General features: G+C 37.3%; 3 protein-coding genes across 4 annotated transcripts; all 3 read left to right on the forward strand.

Annotated features, from left to right (window-relative positions):
* Window positions 1–2,685, forward strand: LOC121742327 (probable cinnamyl alcohol dehydrogenase 1). Of its 2 annotated transcripts, none has more exons than XM_042135438.1 (7): window positions 1–139; window positions 909–997; window positions 1,187–1,300; window positions 1,379–1,609; window positions 1,675–1,960; window positions 2,045–2,195; window positions 2,261–2,685. In XM_042135438.1, exons 2-7 carry the CDS (start codon window positions 915–917, stop codon window positions 2,455–2,457), a joined length of 1,062 nt encoding a protein of 353 aa, XP_041991372.1. In that variant the 5' UTR covers window positions 1–139; window positions 909–914; the 3' UTR covers window positions 2,458–2,685. The 2 variants fall into 2 exon arrangements, with proteins under 2 accessions (XP_041991372.1, XP_041991371.1); XM_042135437.1 differs by having other exon boundaries at window positions 7–139; window positions 901–997.
* A 3,507-nt stretch (window positions 2,686–6,192) lies between these two features.
* LOC121741957 (magnesium transporter MRS2-1-like) lies at window positions 6,193–10,653 on the forward strand. The gene is made up of 6 exons (XM_042134946.1): window positions 6,193–6,349; window positions 7,364–7,976; window positions 8,915–9,043; window positions 9,140–9,478; window positions 9,759–9,806; window positions 10,196–10,653. Exons 2-6 carry the CDS (start codon window positions 7,383–7,385, stop codon window positions 10,424–10,426), a joined length of 1,341 nt encoding a protein of 446 aa, XP_041990880.1. The 5' UTR covers window positions 6,193–6,349; window positions 7,364–7,382; the 3' UTR covers window positions 10,427–10,653.
* A 1,912-nt stretch (window positions 10,654–12,565) lies between these two features.
* LOC121741956 (cell division control protein 48 homolog C-like) lies at window positions 12,566–19,720 on the forward strand. Its single transcript, XM_042134945.1, has 10 exons — window positions 12,566–13,612; window positions 15,047–15,657; window positions 15,870–16,022; window positions 16,712–16,828; window positions 16,911–17,012; window positions 17,145–17,198; window positions 18,300–18,367; window positions 18,507–18,708; window positions 19,289–19,411; window positions 19,494–19,720. The coding sequence occupies exons 1-10, from the start codon at window positions 12,931–12,933 to the stop codon at window positions 19,554–19,556; spliced, it is 2,175 nt and encodes a 724-aa protein (XP_041990879.1). The 5' UTR covers window positions 12,566–12,930; the 3' UTR covers window positions 19,557–19,720.
* The last annotated feature ends 1,127 nt before the right edge of the window (window positions 19,721–20,847 follow it).

Consider the following 20,847-nt stretch of genomic DNA (forward strand, 5'->3'; position numbering starts at 1 on the left):
TAACAACAGAACAAGAAACATAAATTAAATATATCTGGTTTCCTAGTCCTTCTGCAACTCTCATTTCACTTGTTTCGTCTCATCCAATAGAAGTCGTCGTTCCCGCTTCCCAGACTCATCGATTTGCCTTCCGATTCAGGTAATTTACTAATCAAATCTTAATCCATTTGCAGGTGTACTTTGACTAGGACTACTTGTCTGAATTTATTTGAATCATGATTCGGTTTATCGACAGCTTTGATCCACTCGGTCGATAAATCAGTAATTTCCTTCCTTAATAGTATCAGTGATTTCTATGATTTTGTAAATGTTATCGACTTCTCACTGCGTATTTGTGTTGAATTTGTTGCACCTCCTGGTTCGGTCTATTGAAGAGCAGTGTGAGAAAAAGGGTTAATTTATTGCTTTTGGTGACTATGTTGGTTTCACCATATCTTGCACCGATCATGCATTTAGATGTTTTTCAAAATATTAATCACTTTGTTACGCTGCTATTTGGGATTTTAGTTAATTGATTGTATTGGAAGACTACTTCAGTCTGCTATATGCATGTGTTTGGTTGTCTTTGGAGAATGAATTGGGAAAGTAACTTTAAATATCACAGATTGTTTCTTTTATCTGTTAGCTGATTTAATCTTGGGATTTGGAAAGACTGTCACTGGTCCTAGATTTAGTACTTGGAATTGATTCTTCAAAAGATTAATGTACAATAGTTGGGTGTAACTGGTTAATTGAGGATTCTGATGGGAGAAAAAATATTTGTAGTATGAGATATTACAAAGATATATTTGAAAAAAAACCATGTAAGTGTTTTGGAGTAAAAGAAAATTAGTCGGAGTGACTTGGTGCAGATATATTTGAATTCTTACCAATACATTTTAAAGACTAATGTGGCTTTAGGCTTACAGAGTGAAATGGCCAGTGCAAATGGTGATTGCCTTGGATGGGCAGCCAGAGATTCCTCTGGAACTCTCTCTCCTTACCAATTTAGTCGCAGGTATCTTTCTATCTCTCTAATCTTTTACTTATCTTGGATTTATATTTGCTTATGTGTGATCTAAATCAACAGCCTTGCTTTGTCTCTTTGTTTTAGTCCCACAGTTGCCAGATTTTTATCTTTCCCTATTCTTGGCTGTGAAATTTTGCGTTGTTCCGCTCTATCTCTATCATGATGATATCTGTGCAGGTCTGTTGGTGCTGATGATATTTCTATAAGCATTTTATACTGTGGAGTTTGTTATGCTGATGTTGCCTGGACTAGAAACGTAATGGGTCATTCGAATTATCCTTTGGTACCCGGGTATGGATGTTTCGGAGTAATTTAGATATAATTTGCCTGTGTCTATGGACTGACACATCTAATCCCCGTACTTGGTAGGCATGAGATTGTTGGGATTGTCAAGGAGGTGGGATCAAACGTTGATCGCTTTAAAGTTGGTGAGCATGTGGGGGTGGGAACTTATGTAAACTCTTGCAGGCAGTGCGAGTATTGTGATAGTGGAATAGAAGTACATTGTGCCAAGGGATCCGTCTTCACATTTGATGGCGTAGATGTCGATGGTACCATCACTAAAGGAGGATATTCTAGCTACATTGTAGTTCATGAAAGGTAATTGTGTTAGATGTAAAGAAACTAAGAAATATAACTCTAAACTAACTAATTCTCTTCTGTAGGTACTGCTTCAGGATACCTGAGAACATTCCTCCACAGTTAGCAGCGCCGTTGCTATGTGCTGGAATTACTGTTTACACCCCCATGGTGCGGCATAACATGAATCAACCCGGAAAATCCTTAGGGGTTATTGGGCTAGGCGGGCTTGGCCATTTAGCCGTCAAGTTTGGCAAGGCTTTTGGGTTGAAAGTTACAGTTTTCAGCACCTCCATTACCAAGAAGGACGAGGCATTGAATCTCCTCGGGGCAGATCATTTTGTCATCTCTTCGGATGAAAAGGAGATGAAGGTAAAATCTTATCATCCTAGCTTTGAAAGAGGAGCAAGAAGTTTAGTTCCATGGCTGATGAGATTATTTACCATCTCGGTGCAGGCTATGGAAAAATCACTTGATTTCATCATAAACACAGCATCCGGAGGTACATCTTTCGATTTATACCTATCACTGCTGAAGACCATGGGCGTTCTTGTTTTGGTTGGATTCCCAAGCGAAGTGAAGTTCCATCCGGGAAGCCTGAACTTAGGTACGACTAACATGGTTGACTACTTCTGCTCTCGACCTCCATTACTGACACACGATTTTTTATAGGCGCAAAAACAATTACGGGAAGTTTAACAGGTGGAACTAAACAGACACAAGAAATGCTGGACTTTTGTGCTTCCCACAAGGTTTACCCCGAGATCGAGCTGATTCCTATTAACTACTGCAACGAGGCCCTAGACCGGCTGGTGAAGAAGGATGTGAAATACCGGTTTGTGATCGATGTTGCCAGCTCTCTTACCTGAGGTCAATAGAGTCGTAAACTAATATTGCTATTGCTGTAATAATTAACCAGCCACATTATATCCTCAGCCGTTGAAATATCTTTTGCAATATTTTTCTTGATTAGCACTAGCTCAACACTGTGCTTAAACATAAATTCTGAAATGAATATGCACTCAATTGTTGTAAAGTTCTACGAGGATAAGTTTTACCTGCATCGAACAAGGTGAATGAACATTATATTCATTTCACATACTCCATTTCGAAGCACGCATCACCTGTGCTATGTCAATCTAGATTTGAATTTTTTTTTAAATAATAGCATGAGTACTGATTCGTCAATAGTTGAAGTATGAGATACTGTATAAAAGGAAGTCCAAAATTTGGGTAAAAATTATGTTTACCCTATTTAATTAATTGAGAAAAGTATCACTATTTTATTGCATAAAGTGGTACTCCCTCCTTGTGTCCCAATTTTCTATTTTGGTCCGTTCTTTATTAATGGTCTCACTTCACTTTTACTATTTTGGTAATGAACTCTACATTTCACTAACTCATTTCCCTCTCACATTATATTATAAAAATAATACTCCATAAACATGGGGTTCACGTACCAACTCACTTTCCTTTACATTTGTTAACTTCATACCGGGTCAAAATGGAACACGTATAGTGGGATGGAGGGAGTACTATTATACGTGTGTGACCAAGTGCAATTTCCAATCCCTTCATGACATGTCCGACTAAAAGAATAATTTACTTCAATAGTCACATTTACTTTTCTGTACTCATTTTGTAAAAATGATAATAAATAGTTAAAGTCGAGAAATGGTAAAGTAAGCGAGAGAATAATGTAAAGAAAACTCTTCTCTACCCTATTCTCTCTTATTTTACTATTTCTCGAATTTAACTATTTATTATCATTTTTACAAAACGAGTGCAGAAAAGTAAATTTGGCAATTAATGCGGGACATGGGTAGTAGCACTTAATTTTTCTTATAAAATAGTAGTAGTATGTTATTTTCGTACACAACTTATAAAACTGACCATTTTTTCACGTATTAACACTAATACTTCATCCGTCCAACATTACTTGAGTCACTTCTTTTTAGCACTCTTTAAAAAATGATACTCATAGTTAAAATAAAGAGATAGTAATGTAAGAGAGATCATAATATATAGAATACTTTTCTCAACATTATTTTCTCTCTCACTTTAAATATTTATTACTCCCTCCATCTAACAACAAGAATCATATTTTGTCTTTTCGTTCTCTCACAATAAGAGTCCTATTTCAATTTTATCTTAAATGGTAAGTAGGTCTTACATTCCACCAATTTATTCAACTCACATTTTGTTATAAAACTAAAAGTAAAGGCCAAAATTGGTCCTAGACATATATGTTCATTTTACAATTTTGGTCCTATACTTTATCTTTTAAATTTTTTGCATCCTGAACATTTAAACTCGGATTACAATTGGTTCTACACTAACAGTTCCGTCAATTTTTAAGCGGTCAACGGTTTTAACCCGATTTTGACCGATTAGAGCTGTTAATTATGATTTTTAACTCACTAATTATATCATTAATTATTATTCTAATTTATTGTTTAATAAAATAAAACAGATTATTAAAAACAAATATATTAAAAACAAAATGAAATTAAAACAAACACTTAGCAAAAAATCGAATCGTCTCCTCCCTCACCCTCCCTCTCCCTCCCCCTCCCCCTCACTTCGATCGTCGGCGAATCGGACGGCGAATCCCATTCCTGGACGAGGGATTAGAGTAGTTCTCGACGAAGCCTTGTACTTGACTAACCCTATTTTGTCGCCCAAACGAAGAAATCCTAAATGGAAAAGGGGAACGACAAGGAGAAGGAGAACGACAAGGATAAGGAGACGAGCTGGTATGTCTAGTACTCGTATTTCCGCTGCTACGGTGACCTCGCGACTGACGGTGGACGTTCGAGAGGAGGAAGAAGGGGCTACACTCCAAGCCCATTCCTTCAGATGCAAATGAAGCTGGTCCTTCCACTGAAAATCCACCTCATCCGAGTAAAAATACACCGACCCCGACTGATAGTCGACCGCCACCACCACCTGCGTCTCAAAATCGACCGCCGCCACCACCACCTCGGACTGAAACTCTACCATCTCCGAGACGTAATCTACGGCATCAAGCTCCTTATCATGAAGGTAAAATCTTTAATTAAAAGTGCTTGGATTAGGTTTGATTAGTGTTTGTGGGGGAACATTTGGATTTGTTGTGGTTTGACAGTAAACATAGGTGGATTTGTATTTAGAGTTTGAGTTTTTGGGGGACACATGTGGATTTGTTGTTGAATTTATTGTAAGTAGATGTATTTTAATTGGGGATTGGGGTGTTTTTTTCCAGCTTTTTTTTCCAGATTACTCTGTTTCAGATTAGTGAGTTAACAATCATAATTAACAGCTTTAATCGATCAAAATTGGGTTAAAACCGTTGACCGTTTAAAAATTGACGGAACTGTTAGTGTAGGACCAATTGTGATCCGAGTTGAAATGTTCGAGATGCAAGAATTCAAAAGATAAAGTATAGGACAAAAATCGTAAAATGAGCATATGTTCAGGACTAGTTTTGGCCTTTACTCTAAAACTAATATATATATAAGTGAGACACATATTCCATTAACTTATCCAACCTACTTCTCTTTACATTTCTTAAAACCTGTGGCATAATCAAATACTCTCTTCGAATTCAAAATAGAAATATTTGAAATGACACGGGTTTTAATGCACAATTGGTAAAATAAGTGAGAAGAATTGGTAAAGTAAGAGAGAGGAAAAGAAAGATGAGGAAAGTAAGAGAGAGGAAGAGAAAAATTAGTGAAAGTAGAGTTAGTGGATTGTGTGGTACATGTCCTAAAATAGAAAGATTCTAAAGTTTTTATTTTTAAGGAATGACCCAAAATGAAAATAGTTGTTATTTTTAAAAAACGGAGGGAGACCATTGAGACAGACATATTCCATTAACTTATTCAACTACTTCTCTTTACATTTCTTAAAATACGTGTCATAATTAAATAAGACTCTTATTGCGGGATGTAGGGAGTATTATTTTTTTAGAACAACCGTAGAAAAGAAATGTGGCAGCTAACGTGAGACGGTGGGAATATGACCAAATAAATTCAAATTTCTACTTGGGTGCAGGTCAACTTGAAGACATTCAATAACTTACGCCTCCATTACTACAAGCGTGTACTACTACTAGAACTAGAATAGGATAAAATAAAATCATAGTACTAGTTTTTTGAGAATGATCGATTTTTAGTTATAACTATATAGTTTATGCTAATTTGGATACTTACTACTTAACAATGAATAATCAAAATTCATAGCTCGTTTATTCCTATACTTATATATCTCGGCTAATCTACGACTTAGCATTGTGAATATAATTATTAAGGTATATTCTTTATAAATATTTAAACGATGCATTTTTTTTGTATAAAACTGAGATGGTTTCAGTTTAGTTTCTACTTCTCTTTCTCTTTTAATTCAAAACAGATCAGATATGTTTTTTTTTTCTATTTTAATTCAAATACATAGATATATACAATCATAAATCAAGTGTGCATAGGAGTTGGGCCCCCACCCCAGAATCCAGGGAATAGATAACAATTTCTTCATTTTACTTTAGATATGTATTTTTATTAATTAAAATTTGTAGATTAAATAATAAAATCAACGTAAGAATCATAAAACATCAGTAACCAGTAACTCATCATTAGATTGTTTCCTTCTTTCACCGTTATAAAGTTACATCCCATCATTTCCGTCGCCACCAATCCTCACGATTCAGGTAATTCCCGAACCCCACTCACTTTTTCAGTCCATCTGCAGCCGCGCTTTTTCCGTAGGAAATATGTTCGTGTAAGTTTCTCTTTATTTTGTCTGACTCTGGATTCGGATTCATCTACTCATTGGAGAAACCCTAATTTTCTTCCTTCGGATGCTTGCTTTGCTGCTGTAATTGTTTTACATCAATATTGCGAGTGCTTGTGAGTTACCTCTCGTTGGACTAATTATTTTTGTTTACTGTTTGTTTCTGAATCGTGTTTGTGTTGATTCTGTCTCACTTCCTGCCTTTGGTCTGTTGACGGGAGAATATTACACTTTTCGATGACTATGTGGCTCTAATTTTAGTTTGATTATTGGCTTGTTTGACACTGCTTTTAGCTTAATAGTAACTTATTGTTGATTGTATAATTTGTGGTATTCAATTATTCATGTGTAATATGGTTGTTTTGGGGGGTTTCTGATGAAAAAATATGTTTGTGTGATATATTAGGATGAAAAATGCCATGGAAAACATGAATGCGTTTGTTTGTCTCCAGAGAAAAAAAGGGGTTATATGGTCATTTCTACGGAGTTTCTAACGAAAAGATAGTTTGTTTTTTTGTTTAAGGTGGCGATGAGAAAAAAAATGTTGTATGTGATCAATTAGCATGAAAAATGCAATGGAAAGCATGAATATGTTTCGAAGAATTGTAGAGATTAGAGAAAGATATAGAGATAAAGGAAAAGATATTAGCCACAAGATCTCTTCTATTGCAAGATAAGAAAGAGAGGCAGGGAAAGACTGCTTGCTTAGTTTTTTAGTGAAGATTGGGCTTTTCAGAATAAGTAGGAGAAAGTAGTACCTTTCTTAAGACATTTATGCTACATTTTGACACAGAAACAACACAAAAATCTGGACCTCTTAATATCATGTAGTCATGTATATCAGTTTTAGGTTTACGCTTTCACCATGTCTAAAGCCTAGCCTCAGACTGGACTTTGTTGATACTTGATAGTGTTTTCTAAAATGTGCTGCAGCCTGTACGTGGTGATCTATATTTCATTCTCCAATTTTGTAACTCACCTGCCGTATATTTTCTTCTGTAGTTGAGGAATCTGTTCGGTGATGGCAGACCTCAAAGAACGTCTGCTCCCACCAAAACCTGCGTCTGCTATAAATCTGAGAGACAATTCATACAGGGCATCTGCCTCTGGCCGTATCCCATTTCAGGGAGTTGATGTTTCAGGCCTGAAAAAGCGTGGGCAAGGCCTTCGGTCCTGGATACGTGTTGATGTAACAGGGAATTCCCAAGTGATTGAGGTTGACAAGTTCAGTATGATGCGTCGATGTGATCTCCCTGCACGTGATCTAAGATTACTAGACCCATTATTCGTTTATCCATCTACTATCCTCGGCAGAGAGAAAGCGATTGTTGTAAATCTTGAACAGATCCGATGCATCATTACTGCAGATGAGGTTTTGCTATTAAACTCCCTTGATAGCTATGTTCTGCAGTATGTGGTGGAATTGCAGAGACGGTTACAAGCTGCAGGAGTAGGTGAAGTTTGGCAGCAATCTGAAGGTCCAGATTCTGGCAGAAGGAGAGGAAGCAGAAATTTTGACAATATGTTTGGAAACACATCTCCAGATTACCTACCTTTTGAGTTCAGAGCCCTTGAAGTTGCATTGGAAGCGGCTTGTACATTTTTGGATTCTCAGGTACATGTCAAAAGAGCTTGCTCCTTTGATCCTTCCTTGTCTCTCAGCACCATGTTGTTCAGAGAATGCTGGATGTCCTGGCTGAAATCTCTTTGTTTATCTCTTTTTTGCTTCCTTAATTGATAAGAAACACTAAATTATGTTTATATATATAGTAAAAAGGTCATATTCCCAATAACGATAACAGCTTAAGCTGCATGACAGTGATATGTAAAGGATGTTCTTTGTGATTTAGGAAGCGACCAAGCAAACCTCAGCTGTTTACATCATTCGTCGCTTGATCTATTTTGGTATTAAAGTACAATTTGTTGTATGAAGCATTGAAAATTTTCCTTTTGATGTAAGGTAAAACCGTAAAACTTAATAACTTGAGTTCAATGCAATGATGCGTACTTGATTCTTTTATCTTCTAGTTAATTGATTTTCCACGTGTTCCAGATTCTAGTAGATATACATTCTGGCCTCATGGATACCAATATTTACATTCACAACATGCGCCATATATTTTGTATCTCCGGAGGTTAAGCCTGAAATCTAGTGTTTCTCTTCCATACCCCACCCATGAATTTAGTTATCTGACAGCTATCTGGAACAGTGGAACATATGCCATGATATAGGTTTTGTAATTGAATGTCTTCTGGATTTTATACAATTTGGATGTTTTGCTGTGTTTAATTCTTTGTTATCCTAGTTGTTAGTATCTGGAAACTAATCATGCAAAGAAGCAACTCTGACTTTTGACTATCTTGGGTAGAAAACTAGAAATTTAGGATGTACATAGAAACATACTGTTAAGGATGAATTGTATAATTTAATAACACAACAAGTCAACAACATTTAGCTGTTAAGAAACCAGTATGAATGTGAAGCTTGACAAGACACGGTAAAAATGTCTAATGTAATTGAATGTGCATTTGGAAAATTTCCATTTTTGATAGGCAGCAGAATTGGAGATTGAAGCATATCCGCTGTTGGATGAACTTACTTCAAAAATCAGCACTCTGAATTTGGAACGAGTTCGTAGACTAAAAAGCAGGCTTGTCGCATTGACACGGAGAGTCCAGAAGGTATATAGCTAGTTATATCAACTCGTCCAACTAGATCTTACATTTTATTTTTCTCTCTTATTTCTGCTCCTTTATAGTTGCATCACTATCATCTAGGTCAGGGATGAGATAGAACAACTGATGGATGATGATGGTGACATGGCTGAAATGTATCTCTCTGAGAAGAAAAGGCGCATGGAGTCTTCATTTTATGGTGATCAATCCTTGGTAGGATATAGATCAAATGATGGTGGATTGTCTCTCTCTGCTCCTGTTTCTCCTGTTTCTTCACCTCCTGACAGCAGCAGGAAGCTTGAGAAATGCCTTAGCATAGCCAGGAGCAGACATGAAAGTGTCAGGAGCTCAGAAAGTGCCACGGAAAATATAGAAGAGCTGGAAATGTTGTTGGAGGCCTACTTTGTTGTTATCGACAGCACACTGAACAAGCTGACCTCGGTATAATATAGTACTCCCTCCGTCCCATAATAGATGACACACTTGGGAATTGGCACGGGATTTTAGGAGATGTTATTTTGTGTGTTAGATGAGAGAGAAAATAGTATATTTATATTAATGTGAGAGAGAGCTTTTTCTAAAAAAAATGTGACATCTTTTGTGGGACAAACTAAAAAGGAAAGTGTGACATCTATTATGGGACGGGGGGAGTATATCATAATATTAAATTTCTGCCTACTCCAACTCCTATGGTATTAACAGTTTCCTTGTATTAATTCAGTTGAAGGAGTATATTGACGATACAGAAGATTTCATCAATATCCAGCTGGTATGGGCCTTACTCTTTCTTTTTCCTTTTCATTTTCTTCTCTCTTGGGAAAGATGTCTTCCTCTTTAGGGTAAATGGCATAGACTTATTATTTTTTTCTGATGCATCCTGGGTAGTACTGATGTAGCATAGAGTGCGAGTTATAAGAACAATATACTGTATATTTGCATAATTATTAGCTACCGCCAATACATGCCTATTGTCTAGTCATGATTCAATCCACTTCAATGCAATGTTCAATTATATATTGTTGTTCTTCTAGATCATGGTGTTGAATGAAGGTATTTGGACAGACTTAGAGATATTAAAATTCTCAGGGGCTTTATTATGATGTCTCACTCTTAGGCCTTAGCCTCTTTGTATTTTAAGCGCCCACAATCTATCTGCAGGATAATGTTCGGAACCAGCTTATACAGTTTGAGCTGCTATTGACTACTGCAACTTTTGTCGTCGCAATATTTGGAGTGGTAGCCGGTATATTTGGCATGAACTTTGAGATATCAATGTTCAACAACGCTGGTGCATTCAAATGGGTCCTGGTTATCACAGGAGTTAGCGGAGCCATCATTTTTTCGACATTTTTATGGTTCTTCAAACATAGAAGACTGATGCCGCTGTAGATGACTGGATGAAATTGCAGGCATTTTAGGGTGGAATGGCCGGAGTATAATTGTTCCTCGTATAATTGTACAAAAATATATTTGTGTCGATGACCTATCTTTGTAACTTAAAAACTGGTTAAGAACTCCTTACTGCAGTTTTTGCTTTGTTGCAAGGATAGGAAAATGTGTCATTACATAAAGCTTAAGAAATAATGATATGAAATATGTATTTGTGATTCCATTAACCCAAAGATTGTGCTATTTTGACATTGATCTATTAATTGAAACTCAAATAAAAAGGGAAAATAAAGATGAGATGGATATAGACTTCAAAAGCTAGATTAAAGGATTTGAGGGGGAAAAGATGAATAAGTTAGACAAACCCACTATCATCACCCTGCTAGATCTATCGGGCTATGCTACTCAAAAGATTCACATGCCCTTGGTGCATACCTCTACTTGATCTATATTTAAATAAATAAATTGACGAATCAAGTAATCTATAAAATAGGAATTAGATAGGAACTCTGTAAAGGAGAAACAAATCTTACTAGCTACAATGTCAATCAAAACCCTCCAAAATAAAGTGAAACAAAGGACTATTTATAGTTAGGGCTCAATTTCAAAGAAAAGAGCCCACAAAACTTAAACATAAAATTTAACGGATAAATGCTCGGTCGGGCGTTCAGGCATCATTCAATCGCCTACCCGAGCTAACTCAGAGAACTCCAAGTGCTTCGCTTCAATGCCCAGTCGGGCATTCTGTCGGATGTAATTCGCCCGGCCGGACGAACTCTCTGGAACTCCAAGTGCTTCGCCTCAACGCCCGATCGGACGTTCTGTCGGATGTAATTCTCGCGGTCGGGCGAATTCTCTTCGGTGCTCCAACGCCCGGTCGGGCGTTCTGCTTGCTGAAATTTGCCTGCCCGAGCGAACCTTCTATACTCGCTCGTAGGTTGGTCTTCATCCAGGGACGTTTTCGGACACCAAAGACTCTTCTTGCAACACCTTTTGAATAAAGTTGAAGAGCCCTTCTTGTAATTGTCTCTTCATGAATCTCGTCACGGGCCTTACATGCAACTTCTCGTATCATAATAAGTGGGTTTAATCATTGTTTTATAGCAACACAACCGATTTGAGCTAATACTTCCTCCGTCCCCAAAGAATATGCACTTTGGACTCAACATGAGTTTTAATGTAAAATTGGTAAAGTAAGAGAGAGGTAGAGAGAAAAAGTAATTAAAGTATTGTTAGTGGAGAATGAGTACCACCTCATTAGAGAGAAAAGACTTTCTAAAATTGGAAAGTGCATATTCTTGTGGGACAGACTAAAAAGAAAAGTGCATATTCTTGCGAGAGTATTATTTATACTCCCATTTCATCAAAATGGTAGGATTGAAGAAATTTTAGTACAGTACTCCCTCCGTTCCCTCATAGTTGAGTCATTTTTTTCATTTCAGAAAGTTCCTGCAGTCTGCGTTTGGTACATGGAATTGGAGTTGTGAATTGGAATTGAAGCCTTCAATTCTAAATCTAGTGTTTGGTATCATAAATTTTTTGGATTTGGAATTGAATTACAATTCAAATCCTCCAATTCCACAATTTGAATTTCATATCAAAAGTAGTGGAATTCCAAATATATTTTATTAAATTACACACACAATGCATACATTCACACACACACTGCACACACACATTCACACACACATTCTTACACACACACACAACACACACATCCTCACACACATCAAACACATTCACACACACAGCAAACACATTCACACACACACACACAGCAAACACATTCACATACACTGCGCGCACACACACATTCACACACACAACGCACACATTCACACGCATTGCGCGCACACACACAGCACACACACTGCACACACATTCACACACACACTGCACACACATTCACACACACTGCACACACACACTGCGCGCACACACACACTGCACACACACAACACACATTCTTACACACACTACACACATCGTCAAACACACACACACACTGCACAATCACAGCACAAACACACACACATACACACAGTGCACAACACACACAATGCACGCACATTCAAATTTTTAAATTCAATTCCATATCAATTATTTCATTTTGCCAAATAAAGGATTTGGAATTGAATTCCTTCCAATTCAATTCCATAAAATTCCAGTTCCAATTCAATTCCAATTTCAATTTCGTGTACCAAACGGATCCTCATAGTTAAGTCATTTCCATATATAGTAACTTTTTTCTCTTTCTTACTTTGTTTTTTCTTACTTTATTATCTCAATTTTATTCCCTTTTTACTTTATCTATTTATTTAACACAGTTAACATTTATTTCTTAAACTATACGCCGAAAAGTTTTGCCTCAACTACGAGACAACCGGAAGGAGTAATACTTTAATGCTCTCTTTTAGATTCCCAAATAACAAAAAAGTAAAAACTGATAAATATTCCGTACCCAATTCCGACGCTCACCGGAAAACTCGTTTTATTCCGGGAACATGACGAGAGAAAAAGGCAGCGCCGCTGTGGCTCTCCGCCGCCACATCGAGTCCGTCTCCAGCGGCAAAGAAAACCTCACCGACGAGCAAGTAGTAGGCCTACTCTGCTCGTTACACCGGCTCACCTACTGCCGTCTTGATCGCAACCTCCTAACCGAACGCGTCGCCAAAATCACCCAGCTCCAGCGCCGGAGAGCAGGCGTCATTTCCCAAGATCCCGCTCCGTTCTCAGCCAGACGGCAAAAAATCAATGAGCCCGCTCCGTTCTCAGCGAAACGGAAAAAAATCAATGAGGTCTCCGGCAGTCCATTGGAAAAGGGCGATTGTAGTATTAATCCAAAAACGATTTGGAATTTAGGGCGGAGTGATGAATTAGGCCATGGCAGGGGAGAGATGAACATGAATGGGGGAAGGAGTGAGAGTGAGAGTGAGAAACATAGTCGGCCAATTTTTAGGGATTTCTTGGGAATTACTAGTGTGATTGACGAATTGAAGCAGGAGGTGGTTCGGCCACTGCATCAGCTGAAGCTGCTGCGCCACCTCGGAGTCGAGCCTACGTCTCGAATTCTGCTGCATGGGCCACCCAAATGTGGGAAGACCATGTTGGCCAGAGCCGTTGCCAATGAGGCCAGATTGCCATTGTTTGAAATCTCTGTTGCTCGATTGATGCGTGGAGATTTAGGTATTACTAACATTTTTTTTTATGTCAAGTTTGTGTGATATAATTGTGTGCTTCAATCTTGTATGGCGGATTATGGAGGTTCGCCTGAAAACCGCCACAAGCATATGGCGTATCAGTATGGCGGGTATGATTAAAAAATTAGAACATAATAAAAATATAACATCTAAAACTCTTAAAACAATTAATAAAGCATAAAATACAACTCTAGCCTCCACGTTTCTTGCACAAGGATATGGCGTATCAGTATGGTGCGTGGAGATTTAGGTATTAGTAACATTTTTTATGTCAAGTTTGTGACATTTGGCGTATACTAGCATGATCGCACATTTGAAATTGGGTAGAGATGCTTGAATTGTGTGCAACGGAATGTTGTCAAATAGCGGATATGGCGGCGCCATGGGCCCATGGCGTGGCGTTCGGTGGTGGAAACGCCATTGTGGCGCCATATCATCTATTCGACAACATTGCGTGTGTAGTGCATTTAGGAATGGGGCATTATGCAAGAAACATGGAGGCTGGAGTTATATTTTATGCTTTATTAATTATTTTAAGAGTTTTAGATGTTATATTTTTATTATTTCTAATTTTTTAATCATATATAAATATATAAGTATTATTTTATTTATTTAATTAAAGACTGCCATATCCCGCCATACCGATACGCCACATCCTTGCAGCGGTTTTAGGCGAACCGCCATAAGCCGCGCCATACAGGATTGACAACATTGCATTTATGCAACCTTTACATTTTTGAGATTCACATGAATGTGAGTAAATCTCATAGAATCACTGTTGCCTTTTTGGGATCAATTAAATGTTTTATGATCTACCAAAGTACTATAAGCCAAATAGAGCTTCTCTATTATTCAACTTAGAGGGTGTTTGGCGTCGCTAAACTTATACCTTTAGAGGAGCTTATAAGTTGTGAAAAGTGTTTGAATGATTAAGCTTATTAGCTACAAAGAGAATTGTGAGTTAGGAGAGTACATTCTATTTAGGGGAAAAAAATTGAAAGATACTAATTAGAAGGGTATATGTTGCAAATGACAAATAATAGAATTATTTTTGTAAATTGATTGTTGCTAATGAGATTATGGAAAACTAAGTTGAGCCGAGGAACTTATTTTTCAGAAAGCTTATAAGTTGTTGTAGCCTATTTCGTTTTCAGTGTAGAAACTGTTTTAAGGAGCTCATAAGCTGAACCAAACACCCTATGAGGTTAACTTCTAAGTTATTCATCTTTTAGTGGCTTCAGCAGATTCACTTCTACATGTCTTACTAAACCTCTTTGTCACTAAGATTTCTTACTTGTCCGTAGCCTAAACTCTGAATTTTTGTACGGTTCCATCTTTCTATGGGTTGTGTTTCATAGAACTAATCCTCAAGAATTAACATTTTGTTTCTTCCCCCCTGACTTTTCTGAATTGCGTTCAGGTGCAGCAGAAGAAAAGATCCGAAGATTGTTCTTAACAGCATACATTAGAGCACCATCTGTTGTGTTCATTGATGAAATTGATGCGATGACTTCAGTAAAGAAAAGGACACTGAAGGAAGTAGAGTATCGCATAGTGGATCAGTTGATGGCTTTTATGGATGGGCGAGACAGACCTACCGGACCAGTAAATGACGATGTTAGTTTTGAAAGTTCTAATAGTACACCTGGCTATGTGCTGGTGATTGGAGCCACCAATAGGCCTGATGCTCTTGACACTGCCTTAAGGCGTTTATTTGATCGTGAATTTGCTTTAGGTGTTCCAGATGAATGTGAAAGGTTTGACATTCTGTCAGCTCTAACGCGTAATCTTAAGGTTGAAGTTGGTTTTGATCCCAGGAAATTAGCTAGGTCCACTATGGGTTATGTAGCAGGAGATTTGGTAGCTCTAGCAAAAAAGGCTGGTATGCTTGCTGTACATAGTATCATGGGCAAGAGAAACTCAGAGTATCTCAAAGAACCGAGGCACATGGTTGAACATGAAGAATGTTACACGCGGCCATTTTACGATGAAGAATTGGAGAACCTTAGCATAACCATGAAACACTTTGTGGTAATTCTATTCTTGCACTCTCTTCAGAATTGAAATATGCTGAAAGTTCAGGCCATAAACTAAAATCTACCATATTTTTGTAAAACCAACTCCAAATTGATTCTTTTTATAATTCTGTTGATTAGAGTTCTCCATCATTTCCAAGTCTCTATATGCTCTTGTAATATTTTTGCATTGCGTTGTCACATGTGATTCCATTCAACTGAGGGCAGCAAGCTGGAAAGATGGTTCAACCGTCTGCAATTATGAAAGATTTTTTCACCACACTACATGCAAAGTGGGATGATGTTGGAGGTCTTGAAGCATTGAAATCGGAGTTTGAACGCCATGTAGTTAAAGCGATAAAGTATCCTCGAGTTTATGAGGTAGTTTCCTTTCCTATCTGTTGTGCTGAAATATAGTTGAAGGCCGTCAATTGGTATTATCACCATATAGTTTCTTGAGCTTTCTAAGGTAGTATTGTTTCCTAATTTTTTTTATGTCAAGTCTTCATGTGTCATGCTTTCTCTTCTACCAAACTTTATTGCTTATTTTGTTCTTTTTTACATTTTATTCTTTAGACCGTTAGACTGGTTCTTTTTTTATTCTCATTTGGTGTATTTCCAACTAGATTTTTGCAAGAGTGATTTTAATAAGGCCCGGTGCTCATTGCTCAATCTACGCAATCAAGAATTTTTAGGTTTTCATCTTCGTTTTATACATAGGCTTACTTCTCTGTATCAAACTTCATCGGTATTGCCAAACTCGTATGAGCTTACCTTGTATTCTGGAAACTAGCCAGTTGAGCAATCCCTGAGAGTAAAAGCTTGGTGACAGAAGATTTCCTTATTATCCTTTTTCTTGCTCAACTCTTGGATATTCACATTTTATCCCCTTTTCCTCTCTTTGTTGCAAAAGGGTAGAAACATATACTTTTTCCCCTTTTCCACAGTTTTCCTTGGGCATGCCTCTTTCCCCCCACTTCATCTTTTCCCATATTTTCTTATCCCTTCATTTCTTATGCTAAATTTACAACCAATGGGAGCATACCCTAATAAGTTTTATCTTTTCATAGGACATAAAGACGAGTGTCCTTAGCTCCTTTCTCCTTTGTGGTCCTTCTGGCTGTGGAAAGACATTGCTTGTCAAGGCTGTGGCTAAAGAAGCAGGAGCAAATTTCATGCATATCAAGGTTCTCCCTTTAGTCACATTTCATCTTGATTTAGTTGGAAACAATCATTGGTTTCTTATTTTGTACTTTTATTCACCATAAGGCCCGTGATCTATTGAAATTTGGCGATCAGTGCGAAATGGTAGTGCACAACATATTCAGTTATGCAAGCACTCACATCCCATGTGTACTTTTCTTCGATGAGGTACTTCCTTTTACTTTTTCCAACAGATGTGTTTTAAAGTCACCATGTGGTCAAAGTTCGGGCTGTAACTGAAGAATAACCCTTTATTGAATGAGAGTATATATCTCTTATGCCCAATGTCCTTTTCTACAGCTGGACGTAATGCCCTCACGTGATGATGTACCACGATGGCCGGACTTTAGAAAGGTCTGTAAATGGCATTTCTCAACATATGCACATAGGGGAGCACTAGGGTGCATCCTTAATTAGAGTCACAACATGCTTCCAATCTCATGCTGCCACGTGGCACAAAAGATGCATTATTGTAAGCACTGGAATGCAATATACATTTGTGAAGCTGTATATGGATTTCCGTAGATTGCATTTTAGTTATAGGCAGATTATATTGTTGAGTTTTGCATTATAAACCTAAATTGTCTACAATGCAAAATAAATTATACTCCCTCCATCCCAAGTTACTTTAGTCGTATTCTATTTTGGGTTGGCCCAAGTTACTTGAGTCATTTCTTTTTTTAGCTAAAAACAAAACATCTAATCTCACATACTTTAATCTTTCTTTTATTTTACTGTCTCTTACTTTATTCTCTCATCTACTTTATTTAACTCACTAATCACTACTTTCTTAAATCCCGTGCCAAAAAGAAACGCCTCAAGTAACGTCGGATGGAGGGAGTACTATATAAGTGTAAATGTCAATTTTGGTCCTAAACATATGACCAAAATACGAATTTGGTCCAAAACATTCACTTTTTGAAATATATGTCTATAACAACTGAAACCCTTGTCGAAGTGGTCCTTTTTTTCATGGTTCCGTCAAAAAACTAATGATCATGCCACAATTAGCGTTGACCGTTAGTTTTTTATGGAACCGTAAAAAAAGGACTACTTCGGCGACATTGTCATTTGTTATGTACCTGTTTTTAAAAAGTGAATGTTTTGGGCGAAATTCGTATTTTGGTCATATGTTTAGGACCAAAATTGACCTTTATACTCTATATATAAATGCAATTCATGTTTATATATAATGCAAATTAAACAGTGTATGTCTAAAATCCAAAACTAACAATAAAAAATGCAATCTGCCTATAACTAAAATGCAATCTGTGGAAATCCATCTACAATTTCCATAAATGTATATTGCATGTTTGTGTTTACAATATTGCATGTTACGTGCTACGTGGCAGCACGAGGTAAGAAGTACATTGTAACTTTAACATTAGTTATTTTTTAAGCACGTCCCATGCACATATTTAGCAAAAAAGTGGATGATGGTCTTTCATACTGCAGCTAATATCAGAGCTGAGTGATACAGAATTAACGATGGAAGGTGTTCTTGTGTTTGGTGCAACAAACAGGTACGGGATGCTTTGCGGTTCATCGTCTGTTCCAGTGCTCTTATTTTTTATTTTAGAGAGTATCAATGATGGTTCTTGGTTTACTCTTGCTTGTTGAGCCTTTGTGTTGACATCTTTTATCTTGCTGGCCATATTGCAGGCCTGAAATTGTGAGTCATTCTTCACTCATCAAAACACAATTTGATAGGCTTTTGTATGTTCCTCTCCCTACTCCAGAAGAGCGAGGTGCGATATTGAAAGCTCTTACTCGATGCAAGCCAATAGATCCCGAGGTGGACCTTATGGCCCTAGGAAACGACGTGGCCTGTGAAAATTTTAGTGGCCGTGATCTATTTGCTTTGGTATGTCCCAACTTCTTTGTGGAATAGTCAAATATAAATCCCAAACTATCACCATTGTTTCAATTGTATGCTTTGTATCCTGAACTACTTCAATTAAATGCACCCATACTACTAGAAACTCTGCAAATCCATACCAGACAACATGGAAGTTGAGTAGGAATATATCAAATTTAACCTGGAAATAGATATGGAAAATTGCATATTTTAATGCCACATAAGCTCAAAACAACCTTGTTTTGAAACTGAAAAAAAACAAAAATAAAAACAAATGCCTCTTTATTTTTCTCCTCTCTCCTGCTTATGGGGCATTAAAAGAATTCATATATACATATGTATTTCCACATCAAATCTCTAATGATCCTGGCTTTTAGGTACTCAATTTGTCTAGTTATTGATTTGCTTAGTCTTCTGTAATTTGAGGTCAATTGACACTTCAAGATAGAACTGAAAAAATGGTGATAGTTTGTGATATATTTACCTATTTAGCCTAAAATCCAATGTGATTTTTGGTAACAATTTTCATGCACGGACGAGGTAAGTGAAAAATTCTGATAATCTTTAAATTTTCTATAATTGATAGGTAACAGAAGCTTCTAAATTCGCCATTAATAGACCAGCATTGTCTGTTGGGAACCGCATGACAATCAAAGATGCAGATTTCGAGAGTGCGTTGGCGAAAGTCTCCCCTTCTCTCTCAGCCACGGTGCTGCTACTGGTTTGCTTTGTGTTTTTCTCTTTACTGTGTTGTTTCTTCGCCTCACGGTCTTGATTGTGTGTGTGTGCAGGAAGTCAAGAAGTGGGAGCTTCAGTCTAAGAAGATTGTTGTTCATAGCATTTCTGTGGACTGATGTTGCCTTACTTATGTGCTATTGTATGTAATGTGTGAATTATGTGAGTTTTCATTGCATCTTCTGGAGCATTTTAGTTAATGTCTCAGTTGCATAATTGAGATTTTGGTAGTGTTTGGATTTTGGTAAAAGTGGTCTTTAATGAAATTTGAATATTTTTTTTATAGTCTATAGTCATGCGCTACTAATAGAAAAGTGGTATTCAATGAACTTGGGTAAGGTGATAACTCATACTATATTATATAACCAAAAATGATCTAAAATATGTTCTTATCATGTTGTGTTTATTTATCTTTCCCATTCTTCGGCTAGATAGAATAATGACCATGATAATCGATAGGTACACTAAGGGATCTCCGAGCCATAACAAATAGCTAAACCCTTATTTATTTCACTCTCACAGAAAACATAATATTTCTAACACTAATGTCTCCTGACTTGATTCCTTGTCGCTGCCCTTCTTGTTCTTATGTCTCTGGCAATGAATACGTCTTCAACAACCTATTCTACTTTTCCAAAGGATCTCTCTCTGAAGCTTTGGCAGAATAAAAGTAGCCACACAATGCTCCCTAATCCCACAATAATATCCAATTGCAACGCATACATATTCCCACTCAATGTACCCCTTCTCTTCTAAATCATCATGCTCTCGTGGTGTTAAGCCATTGCCATTGTCATCAGTATGACCGCAGCTTGTGGGGATGCCAAAACCGCATAGGCCTGGATTTCCTTCAAAGGACCCAACTGAAAATGTTTGCACTTGACCGCCTTTTGGGATCTCTCCGATCAGCTTATTGTAGGATAGGATCAACACTACAAGGAATGTGAGTTCTCCAGGCCCCTCCGGGATCGTTCCTGTTAGTTGCTTCACAAGAGGTCGAGTCGAGTGATTTGAGATTACTCAAATGATCAGATGATTTAGGAATGCTTCAACTGAGAGAATTGTGGGAGAAGTTAAGATGGTGAAGGGAGGTAAGATCACATCACCAATTGCATTCGGTATCTTTCCATAGAAACTATTTGAAGACAAATCATGGTACTAAAATCAAACCAAAGCTCGTAAAACCCTACCATTTGCCCTTTCATGATTAATGTCGCCAGTAGCATCAAATTTATCTATTTTATTATCTTTCTCTTACTTTATTATCCATCCATTAAACAGAATACATATATTTTTCTTAAATTCCATGCAAAAAGTAAACGCTTCAACTATAGCAAAACAGAGGAGTAGTAGAAGATTAGGAAGCATTGAGAGCAGAGGGAACATTATGGAGGTACTATTGCGCAAAGG

The sequence above is a fragment of the Salvia splendens genome, chromosome 7, assembly GCF_004379255.2.
Source record: "Salvia splendens isolate huo1 chromosome 7, SspV2, whole genome shotgun sequence".
Taxonomy (NCBI): Eukaryota; Viridiplantae; Streptophyta; class Magnoliopsida; order Lamiales; family Lamiaceae; genus Salvia; species Salvia splendens.